Consider the following 21,722-nt stretch of genomic DNA (forward strand, 5'->3'; position numbering starts at 1 on the left):
CATACTGTTGAGCAAAATTGTGCAGCTAGACTAGGCCCCTAGCATACAGAGGACTCAACTAGGGCCTGTATTTTATTGAGGTGTGTGTGTATATGACTAGTGTTCCTAGTTACAATTAGTAAAGAAACAGTCTCTGGACTTACGTGAAAACATAAGCATGTCAAGCAGGTGGCACAATACGACAGGTGGCACAATACGCATTGTAGTTTTTCTCTGTCTCCTGTTGTGGCAACATGCCATCCCACCTGCTGCCTCTGTTTTTTCCTTTTGCTGACCTGCAAAACCGACCTGCTGGTCTGCAAAACCGCTATTCCTGCCTGCCCTGCCCCAATGTCACCCAGCTTTGGTAACAAATGAGTGACTTTCACCAGACACCCTCTCAACTGAGCTGTGAGAAACTCATGGCCAAACATTTCTGCAGAGCCCATTAAAAAAAACACTGTAGGTTCTGAAAATCAGTTTTGTACAAGTGCCTGATGTTTGCTGCATCCACCATTGCTTCACATATATATTTACAAATGTTTACCACACAACCCGAGATACTGAAGGAGTTTAATTAAAATTTGTGCTGATTAGTTGGAAAGTTTGGTGTTCATTTTTTTTTTTATAAGGTTGCTAGCTGCCAGAGAGATTTTAAGTTTTTTGTGGGGGCCACTGTGAAAAAGAGCAAGTGCTTGAAATCTGTCAGAAATTCTCTTCTCTCTTCAGTAGTGAGGGGCGAATTTTAGCTGCAGAGTGTTCCAGCAGTTAGCATTGTAATGGGCACTACTGGGTGAGCGATGCCCTTCCTAATGATGCTTGGAGTCCTAGATGTAATCCCTCTTCGAGGAGTGTTATGTTATGGGGCACCTTAAAAAGACTGTAAAGTGGCTTACAGCAACCAAATAGACATCATATCCTAAAGAAGGATTTTTTTTAAAAATGTTTAAATTAGAAAACAAAGTACTCCAATAGCTTGATATATGCATGTTAAAGATCTTTGTTTTTATTTGAGGGGTTAAGTGATTAAAATGCACACACACAAACTATATCTTTTCTCTTCAATAGAGTTTTTCTTTTTTTTTTTTTTTTTTAATTAAATCTCAGCGTTTGTACTGAAGAAGCTTAACTTTTATAGGAACGTACCATTGGAACGATGAATACACGTGTGCTGGTTGTCACTGAGGAAGAAGCCGTCCTTACAATGGCATTCGTAGCTGCCCATTGTATTGACACAAATTTGCTGGCATCCACCGTTATTATCCAGACATTCATCCACATCTGAAGAAGAGAAGAAAAAAAAAATATGTTTTATGGACTTTAAATATCACTGAATGGAACATGATGCGTGCAGAGAAATATATCTATTTATAAAATGCTAATATAAATGTTTATAATTTATTACCAAAGACACAAAAATATGTTTTGTTTAAAAATCCCTAGCTAATTCATGTGCTACTAACAGGGCACATTTTTTATTTTTATGTTTATTAATGTTCTGAGAGGTGGAACAGAATAGCATGACTTGAACATAAGATGCTGAGCAGAGACAAAAAATGCTAAAAACCTCAACGCCACCGAGGTTCAATTTACTGTTACACAAACATCCAGGCCAAGGTATAGCTTTATTGCATTACACAGCGGCCAAGCAGGTTTGAAATCTTTAAAATGTAGAATGGCCTCTTTAAACTTGTGTCTCTGTAACAATGATAAAAGACAAATTAGAGGCTTTAATCATTGCAGCTGAGAAACAGATTACATAAATTGGACAGGGTCAAAAAAGTTCCCACAAAAGTTCTGCTTTTACAAAGACTATAATCATAGTTTGGCCATTCAGGAAGCAAAATACATCAGCAGAACGTGACTAACAATGAGTTGACTGATGATGCTGAAATTTAGAAATGTATTTTTTCAATTTGGTTTACCTAGCTGATTGGGTGAAACTAATTTGGTTTTCTCACTGCTGGGCATTCCAGCACAAAGTAGAGTGCACCAACTGGTGGAATGCAGCGTGTTGCCTTCCTTCTTTATGGTCTCATCTGTGATGGTATTACAAGGAATTGAGACATGGAGTTTGAAATCACAACTCCAAAAGTGTCCACTGAATAGCAATGATTGTGTATCATTTCCCACTGACATAGGAGAAACAATCCTTATCACCGACCGCTGGCATAGGAGCATTTTTTCTTCCCACTGGCCACCAAACAGGGCCATTTTTTTCCCCCACGGACCATTTTTTCCCACCTGCTAACCAGACCCAGTGTGATGGACAGCAAACCTCTGACATGAGGAACAACTCTGTTATAGCTCTGGGTGTGTACAAATCTCCTGAGCAAATAAACCTTTAGGAGCTTCACAAATCTCAAAGATCCTAGAAACTATTTTTAACTTTAAAATTACCCAGTTCTGGCTTTTCTTTTAGGAAAAGGTATGGCTGGTGGTTTCCATGCTTCCTAGTAGACAACTTGGCTACCAGCAGGTCCATTTTGTCCCTTTAATCTCTTAAAAGGATTTTTTTTCACTGTTTTGTGGCATTTTACCATACATGTTAATCTAGGCCTAACCAACAGTCTGGAAAACAAATTGCAACAAATAATTGCACGATAGCTGTGGCATTAGCCTAGTAGGAGGAAGCCTCAGTTTCCGATTTGGGAAAAAGTATACCCTTTACTTTAATGACTACAACCAAAAGCCCCATTTTAGTTGTAATTACCATTGCTGCTCCCGTACATTACAGGGTTTGATTGCAGTGCAGACACTAACGTGCGGTTTCCTAGCGATCTTTTCCACAACCACAACTGGCACAGAAAATATAACATAAAACCCTCATACTTTTCTGGTAATGAAGCGGCTGGAAACAGGCAGCTAACCCTGATTAGAAACAGTTGCGTCTAAAATAGACATCTCAGATTGGTTTACAGAAAGGGATGCATCACTTGACAGAGCTTTTATTCTGCTTAGTTTCTGTCATCTGTGTGTACATCTGCAATAAAGGAAATGTATAGTCCCATTTTTTGTGAGTTGTGTGTAAAGATGAATTCTAGGTAAACCAATAAATACACAGCTTTACCAAGTACCTGGAGGAAACCCACACAGGGAGAACCTGCAAACTCCATGCAGATCGTGTCCTGCCCAAGAGTTCAACCTGGAACCCCTAATACTGCAAAGGCCAGAGTGCTAACCTCTGAAATAAAATGTCAAAGTTGTTCAAATTAGCTGCTCTTACATTTACAAATACAAAGTGACTGCTGTATTGGGTATTATTTTGTATTGTTTTATCACCCATTATTACACATATGTACAATTTTTTTTTACAGGAATAGCTTGTTTTAATACTTCTTTGTACAGTATCAGGGCTGCTTTATGCATCTTAAAGAGAAAGAAAAGAGAAAATGAGAAGAAGCAGGATAAGGTCTGTAAATGTTAATGTTACACTTAAGTGATTTTGTTAAAATGAGATTATGGAAAACAAGGTTAAAAGTGGAGATTTCCTTTAGACAGCAGAATACGGGCCTGTTCTTCGGCTTCTTCAACATACAGAGTAAACCATTCCTAGCCAACTGATAGATTCCCTACTAAAGATCTGGCAGAGTAACAGAGGAGACCTTAGCTTGGCTAAGTATTTGAGGATAAAGCCGAGAGCTACTTAAGAAGCAGAAGAGTCTCATATGGCCGAGGAGGATTCTGTGCAAAGAGCTCATATTTTATTATGATGTTTACATAAGTAAAAAGGCCTAGCTCTCAGCTAGGCATGGACCATGATTAATCATTTCAGGACATTCTGTTGTCTCTAGTAAAATCCTACAATTTACTATTCTCCAAACACCAGGGAACGACGTTTATTTAAATATATTAGGACAGTTTAAACTTATCTTTTTTCTAATTTGTTTTGATCTTCTCTTTAATATCTTCACTGTTAAAGGCCTAAATCAGAACTTTGTTTTTATGTTGCTATTTAAGTCTGAATAGCCCATTAAAAGACCGAGGACATCCGAGGGATAAAACTAGGCAGCTGGCAGCTCCCTGGAGCAAAGCAAACTGCCGCTGCGTTTTTGGGAGAGGCTTACCGCACCGTAAACATACACATTGCAACAAAAGCATTTTCCTACACACAGTGCTTTTTTTGCCCTTAAATTTAATGGACAGAATCATTCAACCCATTTTCTCCGTGCCCAGGATGTCCCTGGACCTAGCTAAACTTTTTACTGGACAGTAAACTGAAAATAAAACACAGAGAAATGCTCATCTCTCCATCACTTTTCTCCTCCTATATCCTTCCCTGAACAAACTAAATGGCTTGTTCTAATGTTTTAATTTCTATCATATTCCAGTTTTGTTTGACTAAGTGTTACTAGATTTACACTGCTTTAAAAATTATATTTTGCAAAAACTATTACGGAACTGCAATATATTCTCAGGGTTCAGTTTTAAAGGACAACCCTTACCACCAGGATGAGATCCATTCACCATACACTTAAACTTTATAATTTTAGAAATAATTGACTCTTAACAAGGTCCATTTAACGCCCCAAACCAAATAACTTTTCCGTACTTAAGAATCAGTCACCCGTTATATGAGACTCCAGGCTCCAAGGATTGGTGGCAGAGGCTTCTACTGAGGATCTTCAGCTATGTAATCTTTATTAGCCTTTCTCTTGGGAAGCCCCGTTATAATTACTATATCCACAGCTCACTGTATTTTAGCAAGATTATCAGTGGGAAGAATGACTCTTATATTGCTGGCCAGTGTGGTAGCAACATTCTTTAAAACACAACAGTTTACAATTGAAGTCATATTGGATTTATACACACTTTAAGATCTGCACTGATTTTTTTTTTGTTTTTGTCTGAGCCATTTTTCTCTTCCATACACATAAATGTGAACGCAAAACATTCTGATGCTATTGAACTAAAGCAGAGCAACACTACTTAGAAGAGCAATGCAACTCATTAGCATCTTGACTAAACACTTCAAGATGTAATTGAAAAGCAAATCAAAACAAAATTAGATCCATGTCAGAGATCCTAGAAAGTACAAAGAGCATACTCCATTTACTTAAATTGAAACCCATCTTAAACAATCTTTTACAAATATGATAATAAATGTTGATTTACTTGGTTGCAATCTAAACTAAGTAATTCAGGATCATTGATTAGGTGGCTCTTCCAAGCCATTGAGTTTCTTAGGGTCTAAGAACAAGCCCTGCCTAATAAGGGTACTTGCAGGATCACCAGGTAGCCACAAATATTTACCTGGGGGACTCAGCAAAAACAACTGTGTTATAATATATATATATTTATTTGTTTTAATCCATTTTAATTCCATTTTAACCCAAGAGGTTGATATGATGATACAATGATAAATAGGCATAAATAATGGATCAAATAACTTTTTAAAATAGGGCTTCCTACAGTGTCTTCCTCTTCATTTGAAGTATATCCAGTGTCTGGTTGCACAGGGTTTTCATGAAGATTTCACAAGCTAAAGAACACCAGGTCGGTGAAGCCTTGGCTAGTGACATAACTGAAAAGCTCTACATTCTACTTCTTTGTAAGTGATGGGGGCACTGGAATGTTCCTAGATTCTTTTATCAAAAATGTTACAAAAACATTCTGTGTTTCCCAATCAGATTAAAGACTGAACTGGAAAAAGTTGTAATCCTAATTGTAGGATACAGACAATTCCTGTGATCAAGGCCTCGTAGTATGAATACATAATACTGTCATCCTTCTCTAAACTTTTCAAGAAAGTCGACAGCCTATACTTTAAGATGTCTTAATTCATAGTAACATTTCTGAACATAATTTTCCACTGTAAAGAAAGCACAGATTTACCTAAAGTCAATCAAGTAACAAAATATTCTCCGTGTTTAAACAAATTAAAAACTCCCCCATGTTTCCTATCACTGCATGCCAGCACAATAAATAGATTCATAAAATACAAATAGAAGCCAGGCCAGAAAGCTGTATATACATATTGAGATTGTCAGATAGATGTATACAGACATGCTCAGGGCCTGTTGTAAATTACCTTTTGGAAAGCGGAGCAGACAAGTTATCCAGCAGCCCAACAGCTTTCCCCCCACAGCCCGCTTCAGCCATCACTCTGATCAAGAGCATTACCCTCCCCACTTGTCATATAGACCATGGCTGACACAAGCAATTCAAGCTGAACTCCAGAATAAAACACACAGATACATATAGGTGGGATCAGCCTGACCTGGCAAAAGATTTGTGTTTCCGTCCATCCAGACCTGAGGTTACTCAGTTCTGCCACACAGCCTAGCTGTGTCTCACAGGTCAAATGACCTCATTTTTGTTGCAGTTAGCAAACCTTCAGCCCTACCCATCACACTCTCTATGGTCTATTCTTACTGACTTATTCGTCTATTCTTACTGGCTATTTCTACCGATTGGGACAAGCAGCACAATCTAAGCTGTAAAAAGTACTTTAATGCACTGCAAAAGGGTGATGAATTCAGTTATTTATACCATAGATAAGTTATGGTCTAATGATGAGGTGCCAGAAAATGTTACAATTTATACCCAAGGCATTCAGGTATGTACAGAGCTGCAATAATGTGCTTCACTTAGTCAAAAGATCATTTTTGATAGTCCGTGAACTTGTCAACAATTTAGGTCCTGCCCTATAATTACTACTTGTATGATGAACCCACTTGTGCACCTCACTGATGGTCTCTTACTAGGGGTTTTGACTTTCCTTGATTCGGAAGCTAACATACTCATTGAGTTATTTATCACCAAATGGAAGATTTTTGTCCATCTACATCAGTTTCTCAACCAGGGTTCTTCCAGAGCAATTCGTGCCTTTCAGGTTGGTTTAAGTGACAGCAATGATCTTTTTGGCTATCTGTAAGGATGACATTTCTCCCACGAGGCAGCTTGTAAGAGATCATTCCTCCTACACTAATGTACTGTGAGTTGTAGATATATAATAATTCTAGCAGGAGTTCCCTGAAGACCTAAAAGGTATTTCAAGGGTTCCCCCATTTAAAAAAAAAAATATAGTGTTTTAAAAATATAGCTTTTGCTATTTAGGAGTATATCTATTAACAAGAAACACTAGAGCATAACAGGTGGAACAGAGGGAAGAGGCAGCTTTAAACAATGTATATTCTTCTGGGGTTTTGGAAATGGGATTCAACTTAAAATTCAGTTTAACCAAAACTGCTCCGGCTTTGGATAACTAAGCGGTGCTTGTTGATGTTCCCACTTCTGCCCCCTCATTGGGATATTAGAGCACCCAAGCACAGAGAATATGCTATCATAGTCTCTGAGAAATATATAATAAGAGAAAAACTGTTTTGCTAATTAAACTCTTCAACTGCTGCTGCAAAAAAATTTAAAAAAAATGATTTTTTTTTCCTGGGTGGACTGAATGTGTGAGGAGCTCTGTAGCTGCCATATGTTTTTTGATCTCTATGTTATATGGATGGAGAGTGTATTTGCGGACATCAGTAACATCCACCTCACTGCTCCTACTATCAGTTTCTGTAAATGGAGAGAGCAGAACATAAAGTGCATTAACTACAATACCACGCCAAGGACCGTGGGAAAAAAGCAGGTTGCTCTCCATCTTCACACAGCTCAGTGAAATGTAAACACCTCTCCTGCTGATCTTTCCGGACTGTTCCCATTGATTCTGTGCCCCGGTTGAAGGGTTACAGGATTGTTAAAAACATGCAAAGCTTTGGAGACAGCTATGGTCAATTCATCTCCCAGACCCGGCCATTCAGAGCCTTCTCTGTAGTTCTGTCCACCCATTAAGTGCTGGAGGGGTCCCACACAGTTGTCAACACGCAGTAGGCCTCATCATATGAGCACTTTAAAAGAAATTAAACACTCATCTGTCTGCAGGACATCAGCCAACCATAGTTTTTTTTTATAACACTGTGAAAAGGGGAAAGTTACCAAACAACCTTTAATAATACTGGCACAAAAGGGCAGAACCCCACTAATCTAGGACACTTTTACTATGTGTGCAGTCAGAATATATGAGAATAAACACCTTTAATATTCAGGAAGGGACAAAGTGTTCCTGTGCAGTATGTACTAACAGCACAGTGCACCACAACATGCTGCTGAACACAAAACAAACCTTTCATACAAATGGGGGGTGGGGGCACAACAAGTCTAGACTAGGCTTAGGCTACATACACACGTCAGATGATTATCTTCTGATCACCTCAGGACCGATATCGTACGAGAATCTGAATTGGGTACAACAATGACGAGTGTTGTACCCGAGGATGGATCCACAGACGTGGAACAATCCTAATGGAAGTGATGTGGAAAGAGGGCACAACGGTGCAAGTTCATGCCTTATTCTTACTATATTTAGAATTGTTCAAAACATTTTTATAAATTACAAATATTTCCAAAAATATTTACACTTGCATCGCATGTTTGATGAACCTATTTTTTTTTTTAGGAGAACTTCCCCCTTAAACTGGAAGAAGATCCTTTTATATTGGTAATTGCAAACTCAAAAGCATCTTTTCCAATCTCTGAAGGAAAGCATGAATTTCATAGAACTTGGTTAAGATCTAGGTCAACTTAACATTTTCATGCTCCATTTTTTAACTGCTGAAGATAGAAATTGAAAGTAGTTTAAATGCCCCTACCAATTTCTGTTTTGAATCTAGCTATAAGTCCTTGCTAAAAAGTTTTCCCCAGACAGCAGCCTGAATTCCTCTTGCCTTGGAAGTTTGAGATTGTGGAAATACTAGGAAGACACTAAGCACAAAAAAGTAGTTCCACGGCAGAGAATTTGGGAAGTTTACTACCAAACCAATAGATGGGCTGCAATAGGACCACTATAGACATTTACAGTGGTTAGATGCGCAGGTACAGTACCAACAAGCCCAAGGAATTTTTGCCAACTGTCAAAACAAAAAAAGGGGGGGGGGGGTTGAACCTTAAAAATCTGTCTTTAATAGCAATTTTAAATTACAGAAAAGTCAGAATAAAGTAATTAGAGTCAACTGAGCTGGATAGCATTTGTGGCTCAATTAGAATAACTTATTGCTTAGAAATGCACTTTTAAGTGAACCTGTCCTAAAGCAATGCAAAGCATAATCACAGTGATATCTTTTTTTATTTGGCTGGGTGGAAAGAAGGTGTATGTGGGGGGGGGGCCTGTATTGTGACCCAACTTTTCAGTAACCACCCAAAAACTGCCCACAGGTTACTGAGAAGTGAAGGGTGGTGTGCCCGGCTGAAAGGGGCTGGGGAGAACACTGCACTACAATAGCTTATGGCTAAGCAATCCATCTGTGTGTTGACCTATATGGGACATGGGCCTACATTTTTACAAGGCATTCAGAAACAGCAGCAATAGGGATTGACTTAGCAAGTTGCCCAGCATAAATATTTGATAGGAAATATTAGATTATTAGTCCTATTTATACTGGCTTTGGCTCATCACTTGAGCAGGTGGGCGACATGTTAATTTCTCTACCTACGCACTTGAAAACACATGACTAATCCTTTTCTTCTCCATAAATAGTAAACATATGAAAATACTTAAACTGAAAAAGGTCTTGTATCTACTTGTCAATATTTGGCTTTGCTTCCCTGGAATGACAAAGTCAAGAATAAACATGAACTTTATTTCCAAGAACTCCACATGTATATTCATGAAAACAAGAAAAAAACATTAAAAAGCAATTATTTTTCTTGATTGATGGCTTTTCATCATATGTTATTTTGGTGCTTCTTTGGTTCTGTTTGCATTTTTAGAGTTCACCCAAACCCCAGATATTTTTTTTTTTTATTTATTTTTAGTGTTGAATGGTGTGAGAAGTTTAAGGCTCAGTCTATGAAAGAAAGAAGATTGTTTATTTTAATTTAAAAGCGACTGTCACCGATTTTTAAAATTTATTAAATTTGTACTTGTCCTGAAGCCCATTCCATAAAGCTGTGGCCCCCTTGTAGAACAAAGTGGCTGGCAGAAACTTCAGCTTCTGGGGTGACAGCACGCTTTGCTGAGTATAGGTATTGATGTAGTAGCCAAAGGTTAGAACCACGGCCCTGATACCTTGTTTAAAATGTAAAACTAAAGGATTCACTATATCAAGGTTAGTTAATTTGCAATATATTAAATTGACATAAGAACAAAATTGCTCATTTAGTTTTTTAGATTTTAGAGGCAGAGGTACAGGTATTACATAAATCAATTATAACAATACGGTAAAAAAAAAACAACTGTTTACATGACATCAATGGTTAGACATTGTTTGCAATTAATTTGTTGACTGACATATGGAACCAATGCATTTCACATACCCAAATTCTCCAATTAATAGGTGCTCCTAAAACCTCCACAAGGTAGATATGGTCGCAACAGGTATGCAGTTAGACTTGTTACAGCATTACAGACAGTGCAGTACCAATAATACACAAAGATTAACACACACAAATAAATCCATCTATAATATGTGCAGCAAAAGATACAATAATGAAGGTCTAAATGGAATTAGCAATACTCAAGTATCCCGGAGAATATATTACATTTTTCTTCTTGGGTTAAGATTTAGGATCACACCATGAGAACAATCAAGGGTTTAGGACTGTCAAGACTGACAGATTTTCTACCATGAGAACCATCTGTGAGATATCTGAGCACACTGTTTCACAATTTTGGAATGCAGATGTTCAGAAGATACAATAATCAAAAAAAGTTTATCTTTTCTGCATACAAAAAGGAATGCCTAGAACACACACTTTCAAAACACAAAGGAAAACATCATTTGTGCACCAAGGCACAAGCGTCCAACTTTCAGAAAACTATTGTCATGCCCTAGAGAACTGCTGTTTAAAGAAATACATGCCATATATTTCCAGGGAAGGTAGATGGGAAAAAAAACAGTTTGACCTATCCACACAGTCCTGACCTCAAGTGCCTTTTAGCTTTGTCATCAGACTGAGGTTGTACAATTGCTTCAACTACAAATCCTGCCTCATAGTGTAGACACACTGTTGGCTGTGTAATACAGTGTACGGTACAATATTACAGAGAAATTTAGTATGACATCTATTGTTGTTCTTACTTTGGGCGTCACATTTAACTGACCCACCCACTACATGTTTTCAGAAATTAGAGGAAACCAGCTGTAGTGCAGTGTGCAAGCACATTTGTCTCATGGGAGTATTCTGTCCACCGTTTTGTTCTGATAAACTATATTCACTTATAAACTGGATTGCTATTAGAAGTTGCTTTGTTTTATGGGTTTAGTTGCGATTTATATGCTTACTCCATTTGTGTTTAGTGCTTTTAATTACTATAAGGTGATTGTGCTGTACTGGTTCTTTTCACAAATGCACATATAAGATTTGGTTGCCTCACTTAAAACAGTGCACTCTCTCTTATTTCAAAAGGTACAGCCAGGCTTCCGTTTTTTTTTTTGTTTTTTTTTAACAACCCCCTTTTCCTGGGACACCCAAACCTTCTTAAGTTTTGGTACCACGCAAGACTTCTTTCTTCAGGCAACCTCCACATTGCAGCAGCACAAAATACTCATGTAGAGGTCAGCATGAGGAATCAGTTAAAGCTGCCAGGGAAGAAAGGAAGGGGGATTGTGTAGAGGCCAAAATCAACACACCCAAAAGAGTCAGGTTTCATGGCAGATTTTGAGGTGAAGTGTAACAGCGCAGTATTTCATGGAGTAGGTGCCCTTACAGGTATGCCTTGTGTTTTTGCAGACCATTTGTTCTGGCCAAAGTACAAAATAAAATAAAAAAATTATGACCAATTCTTTAGGCAAGTTGTCATTGTAGTAGCTTACCTACTCGGCCTTTAGTGACAAATCAATGAAATACGGAAAGCAAGTATGTAAATCACATCAGAAACAACTTTTACATAAACAAGATTAGGGTTAATATTGGACCAGGACCTGATGCAATTCACCCACGTGTCCTCAAAGAGCTGAGCTCTGTTATTTCAAAACCACGGTTTCTAATCTTTCAGGATTTTTCATCATTAATTAGTATAGTACCAATGGCCTAGCATAGGGCCAATGTTATACCCAACTTTAAAAAGAACACAAAGTCTTTACCAAGTAACCAAAGACCTGTAGGATTAACTTCTATAGTTGGAAAGATACTAGAGAGATTGATAAAGAACTGCAAAGAGCTTTTGCCAAAATATTAATGTGATGGTCAGCATGGATTTAAGAAAAACCCAAGTTTTCAAACAAATCTCTTCTCCTTTTTGTGAGCAGTTTGTAAACTGGATTAAAGCCCATTTCCAGAGTAGTGATTAATGATTCATACTCTGAATGGTCTACGGTTATTAGTAGGATTAAATGTATTTCTGTGTTTATGGAGGACTTCAAACTAAAAAACAAAGTGCTTCAAAAATGTCTCTAACCTACAAGCAGAAATAAATGCACTTTTTGGGTCAGACTTATTAGACTGCAATTCCAAGCCGCAGTTTCTTTTTTATAATAATAATAAAAAAGGAATAGACAGCAGAGGTAGAGACATAGACCTGCCCCTGCACAAAGCATTGGTCAGACCTCATCCGGAATATGCAGTCCAAATTGGGCGCCGGTCCACAAAAGGTATATTGTGGAATTGGAGAGAGTGCAGAGAAGGGCAACTAAACTAATAAGAGGAGAAGCTCCGCTATGAAAATTGGGGGGTGGGGGAGATGTGATAACACTATAATTGGTCCATATAGAGAACACACTTCACAATTATTCACTTATGTTTTATTATCTGGTGTAAAAAGAAGATAAATCACTGCATAAGGAAGGGATTCTCCACAATATAGTCTGGGAAAATGTGGAAAAGACTTAGAAAGTTTTTTTAGCACATGCAATATTCTGATTGAAGAAATCGAATTAAAGGTAGCTAGACTTTTGGAATGGTTCCAGTTGTTGCATTCTACATCTAGAACTGGAAGTCTGGTAATACAAATACAGTACTCAAGTTCACTAGTATAAAGTAGGGTCTTCATGATGTTTTTATTAGCCATATTAATCAAATTACCTGCAAAAATCTTCTATATTGGTCTTTACTGCAAGCTGGGCTGCCTTTGTTGAAGATACCTCTCCTAAAGTAACATGATCTTTCTTGTTTATGAAAGGACAGATTTCCAAACCTTGTTTAGCTGAAATGTTAAAACGTTCAACATTCTCACCAACAAAAGGAGGTGGGGGGTTTGATGGTGGGGGGGATATTTGAACTGGAGAAGGATATAGAAAAATAAACTCAAGGACTAGTCTCATTCACGGGTTTGCAATGCCAGGAACACATTGCATGCAGCTGTCTCCAGAAAAAGTAAAATAAATAATGTTGAATCAAAACCTAAAGAGGGGGGGCCGATTGTCTTTAATCATGCCAGCAAGGATGCAATCTTAAATCAATTAGTTCTACAACTTGTTGACATTTCAGCATTTGGTTTATGCAATTAAGGTCAGGGACTGCAGGCTATGTTCACACGAAGGACGATATCAGCCATGATATTGCCTACAAAAACTGCAGCAGATTGATATTAGGCGATTTTGCTTAAAAAGAATCACCATGACCTTTGGAAAGATAAAGTTCTAGGGATGGTGAGAACAGGTATTGGTCCAATAAGGTTAAGGTTAGGTTAAGTTTCAGAAGTGTTACAAAACACTGGCTTTTGATAGCCATTTCTTTGCTAATTCAGTGGATTTAAAAAGCAAAGTCAAAATCCAAGCAAACTTTTTTTTTTTTTTTTTTAATGCAAGCTCTGGTTGCAAGTAGTTGTTGGAATTATTGAGATCCCTATATTGCTGAGCTCACACAATAGAAAAACAGCATGTGCTAACAAAGGGACTTTAGCTAAGTGAAGATGGCAAAACCATATTTTTGTAATAGTGAGAAGTGAAAACACTTAAATTTTTTTAGGTATCAGCCATTGTAAGAACACTAGGAGGCAAAGAACTAGTTGTGCTGCAGTGCTCATGTGCTAAGGTGAATTAATTAGTATGCTGCTTCTCTTTTCACCATCCAGTTGCAAGCTGGGAAAGTAAGAGACCTGTAAACAATACTTAGCTGCAGCTAAAATAGATAAATATTCAAATACAGATATAAACATTTCATGTTTTGTATTTAGTCTATTTCTCACAATTTAGAAGCTAAAGTTTTTAAAAGCAAAGAACTCAAGAGGAATTGAAGAAACAAAATCATACAGCATAGCTTTAGTGATTATCTCCTCGCACATTTTGGTAGGGTTCTCCAATTTACAGAAAAGGTCAAAATAAACAAACATGCACATGCCTTTACATAAGACCCTTAGTATCACAAAAATGCAGTTATCTTGGAATCAAATTTTTGGCTTTAACTACCAATGCTCCCTCTTAACCTCGATTTTTATCCCCACCAATGTGCTCATGTACGCATTAGAGTTAACCATATAAATTCATTGCATTTATAATTAGTGGTAAACAATTAAATTGAAGACAACAAAGGGTAAGTCCACCTAAAAGTAATATTTTACATTAATGCGGAGCCAACTCAGCCCTTGATCCCGAATACTCAAAGAGATGTAGCTGCCATAATTCCCAACTTTGTTCCTTTCTGCCAGTGGGGAGTTCATATTTCTATATTTGCCATACTGTAGAAGAAATGCAATTCAACAATAACAATGGGAGACAGTCGAAATGCACAACAAATTATAGGACAATGAATCAAGAAAAACAAGCAGCCAGTTGGAGTTTGGGTTGATAATCCAAAAGGTAAAGTTTTCAGGGGGTTATTGACTTTTCTTCAACAAGGTTAGAGGAAACCACAGCAGAAGACACCTTGAAAATGCTGTGAGGTCAGCATGCTCCTTGTAGGGCTTACCTCGAACAACTGTCGTCAGTAAGTGATATCCAAAGCCTTGCCACCCATAGGTAGCATTTCAACCAAAACATGCCAAGTAACCAGTTGGTATGACCAAGCAATCCTAATCCAAAAAAATGACCTCAATAAACCTAAAAACCCAAGCAATCCCCACAAAATCACCCTGTCAAATCCTCAGAACTCCTCCAACAGCTGGAAGACAAAATTGCCATTTAACTTACAGTTAAAGACCAAACCTTCTGGAAGAACCTACCATGGACTTGTAAATTAAAGTTGCCTGGCTGCAGAGAAGTAGACAAAATCGCTACAAATCAAAGACAAAATTTGAGGATTTTATTTACGTACTCTGCATTTATCTGTGATAAAGAGCAATGTGTACACTTCAGGACATAGGCTATGTACACACATTGAGTAATGGTCGTTAAAAAGGATCTGACACGATCCTTTCCAGCGACAAACGACTGCACGATGAATGAATGAGTGCTGTACATACAGGGCTATTCTGCTTTATAGAGAATGGCGCATTATGATCGTTCATCGTCTTTGGATCCGCCTAAACGGTCGTTTGGACGATTGAAGACAAGCGCTGTACACACGCCAAATTCTGATACGAACCATTGCACATGTGTACGTAGCCATAGTAAGAGACTGCAGATTTTGTTGGAGGCCAATGACGTGAGTTGGGAAATATACGTAAAGAAAGCTAAAGATGGCTACTACTGCCTATGGTCCCTACAGCACTCATTCAAAACACCTTGTGCCAAATCGGATACTATTTTCAGTGGGATGCATTATACAACCCCCCCCAAAAAAAAAAAAACTCCCTGGAATGATCATCATCCTTTTCAGGCTCCTAAAATCCCCCTCTTATTGTGTGCTACTGTACTTCCCCCACCTCTTAGATGGTAAGCTCTTCTGGGCAGGGTCCTCTCCACCTCCTGTGTCACTGTATCTGTCTGCCATTTGCAAACCCTATTTAATGAACTGCTATCATACAGAGTAGACCTATCTGTAATTTGTAACTTTTAAAGTCAAATTTCTCCCTAAAAGCAGACTCTGCCTCATCCATTTAGTTCTTCCTTCAGATCACAATGAAATTGAGCACTACAGTCTGGCCCAGGAAGCACCCAAGCCATTGACTGGACGAGATACAAGGCAGCAGCACCTTATTAAGTCATCCCCTGTTCTCTTTTCGCACAAAAAGTACTGAATGAGCACTGCGACTCATATCGCCCCTATTTCTCAGGTAAGCTTATTTCTGCAGTGTTTGAAAAGGATGCCCATCACATTCCCTCATGTAGAAGCCCAGTAAAGGAAAAATGTACATATCGCTGCAAACAATGCAATAAATGAAAGACTGCAAGCCACTAGAGGCTCTGCACTTTACACAGTGCTGTCAGTCTTACACTGGGAGCTTGCTGACTGGAGTGAGAACCTCACAAGGGTGCGGATGTTCCTTCACTGTGACTGCTATTTCATTCAACTGCAGTCTGAGACCTAGACATGTTTGGCTGGATCGCATAACTGGTTGGACAGAATTATAATCATGCTTTTAGTCAAAAAAATTCTACAAAGAAATCCTAGCATAAATTTAGCAAGTCTGCATGAAAATACTTTGCATTTGTAAAAGAAAACTAATTAAAAGCAACTTTAGATGCAGTACTTTAGTCTCAGGATGTTAACTGCAGTACTTATTCCCCACCACTAGATGTTGCAAGTCTTTAATGTGGAATGATGGCAAGCCACTTGACATTTTACTGATCTCCTGTGAGCCCAGGCTGTCATTAACCAATACCACAAAGCCTTCAGTTACATTCATACACTCTTGGACTTGTGTAACTTACACTTTGCTTACCAGTGTAGTGAATAACACTCAGTCCTGAAGGGAAAAAAAAAAAAAAAAAAAAAAAAAAACTACCTATGGTCATTGTAGAGGAACAGGATCCACAGCATCAACACTGGCTTAAATACGGCAGCAGAAATAAATATTCAAGACAGTTTGGGAAAGCTACATTTCTACTTCAAAAGGCCAACTTTCAGCTCCATTACAATGATATTAAACATATAAAAGTGTTGCCTTGCAAAACTAAATTTGTCACATGGTAAAATAGTGCATGCAGCAAAACGATTCCTCTGTATAACAGCACCCGTATTTACATGCCAATGCTATCTTTAAGACTGTCCAGGAAGCCAAGGTTGATGCCCAAACAATGCTGGTACTGTCTTTCCAGATAAAGGCACTGGTAAGGGGAACAATGAACTCCATGAAAGGTCATAAATACCTGGAAGTATTTATTTTCATATTTAACATAAATATATGATTCCATTATTATTACACAGTATAATATATATATATATATATATATATATATATATATATATATATATATATATATATATAAATATAGCTCTGACATATTAAGCAGCACTGTACAATGTCTATAGTCATGTCACTAGCTGTCCCTCAAAAGGAGCACACGATCTCTTGTCCCCTACCATAGTCATATGTCTTTAATACACTCTAAGGTCAATTTGGGAGGAAGCCAATTAACCTAACTGCATGTTTTTGGAATGTGGGAGGAAACTGGAGTACCCGAAAGGAAACCCACACAAGGGGAGAACCTGCAATCTCCATGCAGATCCTGGCAGGGATTTGAACCTGGGACCGAGCGCTGCAAAGGCTGTTAAAGAGTGTTAACCTCTGAGCCACCTTGTTGTCCATGTCCTCGAAAGATTTTAAAGTATAAATAATTCACAGTCAGACTTCCTGGCTTGTCACTGTAGTTTGTAAGGGGTGAAAAGGCTTATATTCTTATTTACTGAAGTCCATTGAATACAGAAGTAATTATATTACAGTACAGTCCATTGATGTGACCCCTATGAAGGCAGTAAATGTGTCACCAGCAATCGAGCATACAAACACACAAGATTCAGGGCTTTTTTGGCACCAAAATAGCAGAAGCAGCAGGGAAGCCTGATTTATCAACCTATGATGCACATTTATTAAAAAATGCACAAAGACTCTGTTTTGAGACTTGCTGTCCATTAATAGGCAGCCACCGTAGAATTGTACATCCTGAAGCATCACCCGTGTCAGAAACATCTTTATGGCAAAGTCTTAACAGAGCCTGTCCTCTGCAAAAAGCCTGGCATAATCAAGGAAATTCATATTTACACGTATTGACAGAGACGGCTTGTTTGGGCAAGAAATGGAGTCTGTCAAAAAAGTAATAAAATGCGATCTAGAAAAACATGACTGGGTTGTAAAGAACCGATTTCAGTGGTGGGCAAGCAAGAAGGAATTTTAACCATGCTGTGCAAATAAAATTTAGAAATGAGGAAAATCATATTTCACACATAAAATGTGTAGCATGGGATGATTCACACCTACACACATGCTCTAGGTACAGAGTTTACACAGTTTAACTTCTTAGCAATATAGCTTGTTCACCAAACAACCCAAGCCAGGTGATTAGATCATGAAGGTTTATAAATTCATTGAAAATACAATTTGTAACAATAGATCTTGACAGCAAGCTTCCAAAAGTACATCAACAACACAGTAAGGTATAAGGAAATCCCCTTCAATGTTAAAATGATGGTTTCCATTAGGCTTAGGTGTAAATTTATTTTTACAGAGTGACTTTAAAAAGGAACTCCAGAACAACCTTCTACATGATTATATGGGAGGTTTCTTGAAAAATCTCCTAAAGGTTTCAAGCTTTTTGGGTCCAAAATAGCAGTCTACAAGGCAATGTACACCTAATGCTAAATTACATTAGTAGTACACATACTATCTTTAAAGCTGAACATCAGCCTTAATCCATAAACCTTTTCCTCCTCAGCCTGTCATTGGTCCACACCATTCATTCATTAAAAAATTTCAGGTTTTTTTATTATGGGGAAATAAATAAGACAGTCTGCATTATGCCTACATACACTTACTTGGTCAGAATTAGATATTCGCCCATTAAGATATTTTGATATTTGCAGGAATACACCCAACTGGCTGCATGAGGGTTGGGGCTTTCGAGAGAAATCCTAGGACAGGGTCCACTGATGTTTTTGGGGATGTACATACAGCACCTGGCCCCCAGCTATATCGGCATGCATCATGTAAAGATACACAGAGACCCTGAAATGGTGTTTATTGAAGCAAATTAAACTTTACCCTCAACACTTCAATGTGTTAGTGTGACACCAGGCCAATAAAAAAGAAACCACAGAAAATTTTAGTAATTTGTGTATAGCTTCTCACTCCTTTCCAACAACACTTATTGCTAAGAAAAGAAATTTGCAACTGTAATACTGATGGGCATCACCACCCAGAAGCAGCAACATGAAAGGAAAACTAATTCCCTGGCTAATTTGCTAGCTCCTGATTGGCTAGGGGCCAATAACACTCCTATGCAGAACTGTGTGCAGCAGGCTTTACCTTTGGGTAGGGACACATACATACACACTAAAGCCAGGCAGGTAGTAGTTTTCATTACTACAGCCTATGAGAGGGTGTGCACTTCAATAATACAGTCGTTTTAATAATAGGGTGTGCACTTCAATAATACAGAGTTCATTCATTTCCAGTTAACCTTTTTTTTATTTTTGCTTTCTGTGGAGCATTTCAGTGATTTGTTACCAAAAAAAAACATAAGACAGAGTGCATATAGCCTTCCATTCTGTTCACAGCAACCAATTCAATGTTCACTTTCAGATTCCTGTTTCATAATGTTATTACACATTAAAAACCACAAAATAAATTGCTTTAGGTTACAAACATAGGAAGTACCTGTACTCACCCAAGCAATTGTGTCCATCATGTGCCAACATAAATCCATCATAGCATGTGCACCTATAGTTCCCTGGATAATTAATACATTCATGAACACATCCTCCATCGTAGTCATTGTCACATTCATCGATATCTGTAAAGAAAAACAGAAAACATATAGGTAAGGCCCTGTGAATATAAAAGCTTGCAGACTCCAAGCAATGTAGAAAGCCAAATAGATTTGCTATGGATAAACAAAACTTCAGCTAAATATTAAGAGCACATTAAAGGATGAAAGTTGAGCCAACTTGTGCTGTAATATTACTTTTCAGTCTAGATCACAGTTTCTCAACCAGGATTGTGGAACTCTCGAGTTCTTTCAGAGGTTGCTAGGGGTTCCTTGAGCAATGTGTGCCTCTCTGGTTAGTTTCAGTGACACCAATAATCTTTTTGTATATCTCTAAGGGTGGCATTCTTCCCACTGTCCATCACACTAATATACTGTGAGCTGTGGATATAGTAAATATAGCATGGGTTCCACAAAAACCTATGTTTTTCAGGGGTTCCCCCAGGTTATTAAGGTTGAGAAACACTGGTCTAGAGATTTACTCTACACTTTTGGCACTAGATGTTTCTGATATCCAGCATCATTCAACATATTTCCACCAATTCCATATTTTCTAGACCTACACAAAAAAAAAAAAAAAAAAGGCTTTTCTCTTCTTATCTGAATGCTTCTAGTCAGCAACTACACTGCATCTACAGATTCTCCCTTCCCTTCTCTGAGCCCATTGTATATGGACTACAATAGGTTCATACCAGGTAAAATCCAAATGCTTACGTTACTTGTATTTAAAAATTGCATTATAACATTTACTGACAAACCAAAATTGTTGGCTGGCTCCAAGAACAGACAGACCAAATCCTAAAGACTAATCAGCTATCTAGTGTCAAACCAATGGACAACTGTCATGATTGTGCTTCCAAATGTGTTTGCAAGATACTTACCCAATTGCCTTTGGAAGCAAGTCTTTCTCAATGGGCTTTGCAAAGTTTCTGTATTGTTACTATTAATATTATTATTATTAAACAAGATTTATATAACGCCAACATATTACACAGTAGTGTACAGCGGTACATAAAATAGGTTTTGCAAATGACAGATGAATACAGACTGTGACACAGGAGGGAAGGACCCTGCCCTGAAGAACTTACAATCTAGGAGGTTGTGGAAGTAACACACAATAGGAGGTATGCCTTGTCACATATAACCTGTGACAACTTTTGCAACCCCATAGACTTGCAAGGGAAGAATTTTGTTTTGAAGCAAACAATAGTGTAAGAAAAGGCACTGAGATCTTAGTAAAAGGCAAGACATCTCACTGTCCTCTTAGTCAGTAAATACATGGTGGGATCTTATTACCTTAAAGAACACACTTTTTTTGTTGAGCATGTCTTAATATTTACACCCCTTATTGAACTAATACATTTATGTCTACCTAAATGAGTGTACCCCAATTCTATTGTAGAGCCAATATTATATAAACCTAATGAAAATAAATTTGCTATTTTTTTGCCTGTCTAACTATTAAGTGCTCTTAACCTTAGTACCTAGCTCAAGGACCGCTCACAGATTTGTGACTTTTTTTTCCATAATGAAGATTATGTGAATCAGAAATCATCTTATTATGTGATGTCTCTGTCCATGGTACTGATAGTAGAAATGGAACAGTGTAAGTCCAATTCTACCACACTGGGCCTTGCATACTAAAGGCTTAGAAAAGAGGACAAGCACCCAATCAAGTTTTACCTGTCACAAAACAAATAAAAATGGCTACCGCAAACCTATTTATATTAGAGATATTAATTGTGAGTGGGTTCTATGTCCTGGGATTGAGGGTTCTGTTTCTAAATTTATCATCTCTGCTTTGTCTATTCCACCCCCCCACCCCCCACACACAAGCTATTTTGTTGTTTTCGTTTGTCTTTGTTGTAGGATTGTTCTCCTATTCCCCTTTTCTCCTTGAATCGACCATTTGTTTTGTATTACATGTCATATGCTTCTGTTAAGAACCTATGTTGTTTCATATTTAGTTTGACTAATATGTGCAATTTTCTATGATTCTCAGGGTCTATG

At 37.9% G+C, this 21,722-nt stretch overlaps 1 protein-coding gene across 1 annotated transcript in view; it reads right to left on the bottom strand.

Moving 5' to 3' along the window:
- Window positions 1-21,722, bottom strand: part of SCUBE1 (signal peptide, CUB domain and EGF like domain containing 1) — a gene marked incomplete at its 3' end in the record, with an annotated part of 137,165 nt that overhangs the window by 98,327 nt on the left and 17,116 nt on the right. Inside the window, 2 exon segments of the mRNA XM_072400305.1 lie at window positions 1,126-1,260; window positions 19,614-19,739. Coding sequence (XP_072256406.1) covers window positions 1,126-1,260; window positions 19,614-19,739 — 261 coding nt within the window.

This window comes from Pyxicephalus adspersus, chromosome 2 (assembly GCF_032062135.1).
Source record: "Pyxicephalus adspersus chromosome 2, UCB_Pads_2.0, whole genome shotgun sequence".
Taxonomy (NCBI): Eukaryota; Metazoa; Chordata; class Amphibia; order Anura; family Pyxicephalidae; genus Pyxicephalus; species Pyxicephalus adspersus.